The sequence below is a fragment of the Rhinopithecus bieti genome, unplaced genomic scaffold (genome assembly GCF_001698545.2).
Source record: "Rhinopithecus bieti isolate Rb0 unplaced genomic scaffold, ASM169854v2 scaffold_2272, whole genome shotgun sequence".
Lineage (NCBI taxonomy): Eukaryota > Metazoa > Chordata > Mammalia > Primates > Cercopithecidae > Rhinopithecus > Rhinopithecus bieti.
The window spans coordinates 7469885-7476534 of NW_016804163.1; the positions used below are offsets into that span (position 1 = coordinate 7469885).

Genomic DNA, 6650 nt, shown 5'->3' on the forward strand with positions numbered 1-6650 from the left:
TGTATGTTTATCATATACCACAGTAAGATTTTTTAGGTTAACAAACTTGAATTAAAATCTGAATTTGAAACCTGGCACCATTTACTTGTTATACCTTTTTGAGCAAATTCTGTTACTTCTTTAAGGCTCATTTTATCATCTCTAAAATGGGGATGATCATGCTATTTTGAAGTCCTTTCTGATAATGAAGTGATACAATACTTATAAAACACCAGTCGTGGTACTTCAGATGCCCAGTGAATATTACTCATCCACCCTTCTTCAGCCATTTCATGACTGAAATACTGTTAAGTTTATGCCACAGCCATTATGTTTTTTCTTAAATTCTCTTTGCCATTTAGAAACTATAAATGCATAGGAACTCAGTCCTTTCCTACTCAGAATTTATCACTCGATTCTGCATATTACTGCCTGAGTGAGCTCACATGACGCTGAAGCCAGGTCCTTGTTAGTGGGATGAAGGTAACGCAGCCAGATGAGTTTTTTCTTTGAGACGGGGGATCACCAGCTGCAGCAGACCTCTCAGCAACTCCATCCTTTACTTCTTTTAAAGCTGATTATTTCAATTAACAATAAGATTCCCTGTTTATTTTTTTGCATTTACTAGTATTTTATTTCTAAAATACTAATCTGGGCCCAGCGGTACATCAGAAAGTAGAGCAGTCAAAAGAGACAAAAATCCCTGACCTCATGCAGCTAAAATATTAGTGAGTAAAGACAGACAATAAAATACACATAATAAGGTGAGAGCGTGTATTTCTTCACACCTACACCAATCCTGAGATAATATTTAAAGTCGATCATTGTGAAACAGATGTAAAAGTGCCCCCAAGTTGGCTGGGCGTGGTGGCTCACGCCTGTAATCCCACCACTTTGGGAGGCTGAGGTGGGCAGATCACGAGGTCAGGGGTTTGAGACCAGCCTGGCCATCATGGTGAAACCCTGTCTCTACTAAAAATATAAAAATTATCTGGGCGTAGTGGCGGGTGCCTATAATCCCAGCTACTCAGGAGGCTGAGGCAGGAGAATTGGTTGAAACCTGGAGGTGGAGGTTGCAGTGAGCCGAGATTGCGCCACTGTCCTCCAGCCTGGGCAACAGAGTGAGACTCTGTCAAAAAAAAAAAAAAAAAAAAGAAAGTGCCCCCAAGTTGATGCAGACTATTGCCATCTAAATGTTTCCATGTGACTATGTCACAAAGATTCTTTTTCTGGATATTGTTAAAACTTAAGTTGTGGCCGGGCACAGTGGCTCACGCCTGTAATCCCAGCACTTTGGGAGGCCAAGGCAGGTGGATCATGAGGTCAGGAGATCGAGACCATCCTGGCTAACGTGGTGAAACCCTGTCTGTACTAAAAATACAAAAAAAAAAAAAAAAATTAGCCGGGTGTGGTGGCGGGCACCTGTAGTCCCAGCTACTTGGGAGGCTGAGGTAGGAGAATGGCGTGAACCCAGGAGGCAGAGCTTACGGTGAGCCGAGATCGCATCACTGCACTCCACGCTGGGCGACAGAGTGAGACTCCGTCTCAAAAAAAAAACAAAAAAGCAAAACAAAACAAAAAAAACTTCAGTTGTACATGATAAAATGGCATTGATACCACATTTAGCATATAATTTTGCACTTAGATTTGAGAGCATTTTTGTTGAAAGAGACAGATTCAGTAGTTTCATACTAAAGTTCCAAATATTACAGAAGTTTCTCAGCTATAGAGCAACTTCTGAGAATTTTTTAATATATCTGTTTTTGGTCTCTGAGATTACTGCCACTTATTAAGCACTGGAGGGTAAAAGAGAAAACTTAGACACAGGTAACTATTTCTTTTTTTTTTTAACTTCTATGTGTGATCATGTAAGTAATTTATTGTAGGAAATTTCAAAATACAGAAAAGCATCAAGAAAAAAACTAAAAGCGGCTGGGCGTGGTGGCTCACTCCTGTAATCCCGGCAGTTTGGGAGGCCGAGGTGGGCAGATCACGAGGTCAGGAGATCGAGACCATCGTGGCCAACATGGTGAAACCCTGTCTCTCCTAAAAGTGAAAAAAAACATTAGCTGGGTGTGGTGGCGCATGCCTGTAATCCCAGCTACTCGGGAGGCTGAGGCACAAGAATCACTTGAACCCGGGAGGCGGAGGTTACAGTGAGCTGACATGGCGCCACTTCACTCCAGCCTGCTGACAGATCGAGACACCCTTTCAAAAAAAAAAAAACTAGAAGCAACCAAAATCTATCCCATTACCCAGGGGATAACTACTTTTTGTTGTATATTCTTAATTTTTTTTCCCAAAAGTAAACATTAAACATACAAAACTATTATACATTTTAACTTTCCTGATAATGGATTAAATCTTAATGTTCAATTTTGTTTCAAATAAATATTTCAGATTACTGTTTATTTCAGTAATCTGTTTATTTTATTTTTATTTATTTATTTATTTTATTTCAGGTTCGCGGACCTTCCCGAGCTGATCCTAACCATCTTGTAGATGATCTGCTAACACCTTGCTCTCCAGGTGACCCTGGTGCCATTGAAATGACATGGATGGATGTCCCTGGAGATAAACTTTTGGAGCCAGTTGTTTCCATGGTTTGAAATTTTGTTTGTTTTTAAGAAAAATTTTAAAACATTATAATTTTCAGTTACATAATATTTGCTGGAAAATCTTAGTATTAAACAGGTGTATTTTACTTAATACTGTTGACTCACATTAGAAATTATAAAGTTAATTGAACTTAAAATATAAAAGGTAATTATTTTTAAACTATTTTATTGGGTTTTGAGGAAACTTTAAGTGAAAAAGCTATTTTTTAAAGCACAAGATTCTGACTTTAGAGGTCTTACAGCTAGAATATCTCCAAACTGCTCATATATAGTGTAATTATTGCCAAAACCTAACTAAAAAAATAGGATTGGTGAAATTTTTTTTCCCTGCATCTCAGATTTTTAAAAATAACCAGAAATCGCCTGTAATCCCAGCACTTTGGGAGGCAAGGCAGGCAGACCACTTGAGGCCAGGAGTTTGAAACCAGCCTGGCCAACCTGGCGAAATGCTGTCTCTCCTAAAAATACAAAAATTAGCCGGGCAGTGTGGCACATACATGTAATCCAGCTGCTCGGTTGAGGCAGGAGAATCACATGAACCAGGGAGGCAGAGGTTGCAGTGAGCTGAGATGGCGCGACTGCACTCCAGCCCAGGTGACAGAGTGAGACTCTGTCTCAAAAAAAACAGGGCTGGGCACGGCGGCTCACGCCTGTAATCCCAACACTTTCGGAGGCCAAGGCAGGCTGTTCACAAGGTTGGGAGATGGAGACCATCCTGGCTAACACGGTGAAACCCCGTCTCTACTAAAAATATAAAAAATTAGCTGGGTGTGGTGGCACGTGTAGTCCCAGCTACTTGGGAGGCTGAGGCAGGAGAATAGCTTGAACCCAGGAGGCAGAGGTTGCAGTGAGCCGAGATCACACCACTGCACTCCAGCCTGGGCAACAGAGTGAGACTCTGTCTCAAAAAAAAAAAAAACAAAATACTAATGCTTGTATCATATTTATAGTGTTTTCTATTTCACTTTTCAAAGGTCCATAGAAAGTTTAAATAATGTAGTTCTATTTTTATTTTTAAAAATTACAGTTACGTAGTTGATATTGGAGGAATTACAATAATATACAAGACTTATTTTGTAAGGCGTGTTATTTTTCGGGAACTTAGGGTGATTGAAAAGTTGTTTACTTATGGAAGAACATTCCCAGTTTTGGAATTTTCTGTCAGTTTCAGATCTTTAAGGACCTTTAATGGCGGGTTTAATAGTAACTTCCAGAGGAGAAACTTTTACATGATCCATAGACATACATGTAAATGTGTACACGCCCATATATTTGTGTGTGAACCAACCATAATGCTTATCTGAGAAGTTACTCAGAAACCCCTTTTGTTTTAATCTTTGGTGTATTATTTTTTGTACTTTGTTCAGCTTTGAAGCATTTTTAGTAACTTAGAGTAGTCCTTTTTATTATTTTTCATATCCTTTTACAGGAGTCTTGGCTTAGAAGTTAGTTTTTTAATGAATCTCTGATATTAGCATATTTTTCTAACCATTTCAATCTTAACTGTAACTGTGGTAAAATTCTGGTTAGTTGATTTTTCATAAAATGGTATTCTGCTTCACTTACGTGTAAGTGAATGATATTTTCCTTTTGAACTATACTTACTTGGAAAACTGATCTCTTGTTTAAGAAAAAGAGATAAGGCCAGAAATTAGATCATGAACATACTTTGGAGGCCTTGATCCTCAGACTAAGAGAAATGTCCTGATAATGGGGAACCATTTGATGAGTGCAGGGGAAGAAAGTGTAAGTTTCTACACAAAGGAATAACATGATCAAAGATCTTGAAAGATCTGTGAAAGAATAGGGGCCGGGTGCGGTGGCTCACGCCTGTAATCCCAACACTTTGCGAGGCAGAAGCGGGTGGATCACCTGAGGTCAGGAGTTCGAGACCAGCCTGACCAACATAGTGAAACCCCATCTCTACTAAAAACACAAAAATTAGCCAGTCATGGTGGCAGGTGCCTGTAATCCCAGCTACTTTGAGGCTGAGGCAGGAAAATCGCTTGAACCTAGGAGGCAGAGGTTGCAGTGAGCCAAGATCACACCACTGCACTCCAGCCTGAGCTACAGAGTGAGACTCTGACTCAAAAAAAAGAACAGGGAGTTTATTGTCAGTATCTTATGGTAGACGGCAAATATTCATATTTAAACTTAGGTTAAAGTTCATAACAATAATGATAATATGATGGTTTTTTATTTTGTTAACTCTATTATTAATATTCTTCCTGCCCTTCTTTTTCCCTGGCAGTCAGATATGTTGCGGTCACTATCTAACACAAAACCTACAGTCAATGAACATGACTTGTTGAAATTAAAGAAGTTTACAGAAGATTTTGGTCAAGAAGGCTAAACCAAAGACAAGGAAGATGCTTACCCATATGTATTCTTTCTTTCATAGATATTTTTGTCTATTTTGGATCGCATTGATTGTTTCCAGTACAACACTTTTACCACAGGGAAATACACCTCTCACTTCAGAGTTCCATTAGGTTTTATATTGTACTTTTCCTCCATTACTTATTAAATACTCCTATTAACAAAATGTACAAAATAACAGGTTATGAGGAAATGAGCGATATATGAATGGCAAAAAATAGAAATTACCCAGTAGAAAGGATGTCAGAAATTGATTGACATACAAATATTTAAAATTTTTATGAATAGTGGTCTTTGCAAAGAGCATTTATCTTTTTTTTTACTAAAATGATATAGGGTTTATTTTATATTTTAAAAAATATTGTTAAACATTCTTATCAATGTAAAATTTACGTTATTAAAAAATTACAAATGATAGAATCTTTACTCTCAGGGATGGGCAATAAAACAACAAAGAGCATTGTGATTGGGTTTGAAAGATTTTGAATTATAGACAGTGCTCTTACTGGTTTGTAATAAGTTGATATTTTTTTCTGTGTAGATTTAAGTAATTTCTTTAAAAGAAGTGAGCTTTGACTGGGCGTGGTGGCTCATGCCTGTAATCCCAGCACTTTGGGAGGCCAAGACAGGTGGATCACCTTAGGCCAGGAGTTCAAGACCAGCCCGACCAACATGGTGAAATGCCGTCTCTACTAAAAATACAAAAATTAGCTGGGCATGATGGCGGGTGCCTGTAATCCCAGCTACTCAGGAGGCTGAGGCGGGAGAATCACTTGAACCTGGGAGGCGGAGGTTGCAGTGAGCCGAGATCGCACCATTGCACTCCCTGGGCGACTGAACGAAACTCTGTCTCAAAAAAACAAAAACAGTAAGCTTTTATATTTAATTAAATGATACCTTTCACTGTGCAATCTCAAGAGGAAGATTTTCTAAATTAGACATTGTCTTTACCTTAAAGAAGAAAATTGTCTATTTCAGTGTCTTTTTGTAGCAAGATTGACCAAAACAGGTGGTAAATGTGTAAATTTTTCCTTTGCTAATAAGGAAATGGTCTCCCTTTGGATTATGGGAAGTTTCTTGTCTGTGATATGGGGTGTCTGTGTACATATATGTATATTTCCTTTTTTAATACAGGATAATAATATGGGGTCTTGTCCTTCACCTTTTAAGTTCAGGGAACAGTTTGTCCTGACCACACATACGTTATCAGTGTAATGCTTTATGAAGCTTTAGAAATGAGCTCATGACTCATTAAAAAACAATAAACATGATACTATTTTAATATTTTCAAATAAATAATCTGAGGATGTGTTTCATACTGTAGCATCAACGCTAAGTTGTGCCTTGTAGATTTGCATTGTCTATACATGCAAAACACAAAGTTAGAATGAAGTAGACTCCTTAATTACTATGAAATTCTATCTTGCAAATGCTCTAGAATAACTTGCATTTTAAAGTGTATTTGCACATTTTACATATGCTATGTGGTTGCCTTTGGGTTTTCTGTACAGTTGTTTTTGTTATTAAATGGAAAAGGCCTGAATGATGCTCTTATGTGAAGTAAATTGGTAAAACTCATTGACTGTATTCTGTGTATTCTTTATTTTGGGACCATCTGTGTAAAAGAAAATATTACCTAAATTGGTTAGATACAAAGAAATCATTAAAATTATT

General features: G+C 37.8%; 1 protein-coding gene across 1 annotated transcript in view; it reads left to right on the top strand.

Moving 5' to 3' along the window:
• VPS4B (vacuolar protein sorting 4 homolog B) overlaps positions 1–5675 on the top strand; it is a 37402-nt gene extending 31727 nt beyond the window's left edge. The window contains exons 10-11 of the mRNA XM_017867109.1: positions 2442–2582; positions 4849–5675. Of these exons, the coding sequence (XP_017722598.1) occupies positions 2442–2582; positions 4849–4950 (243 nt within the window). The 3' untranslated portion in view covers positions 4951–5675. The remainder of the gene's footprint in view (positions 1–2441; positions 2583–4848) is intronic.
• Positions 5676–6650: the final 975 nt, after the last annotated feature.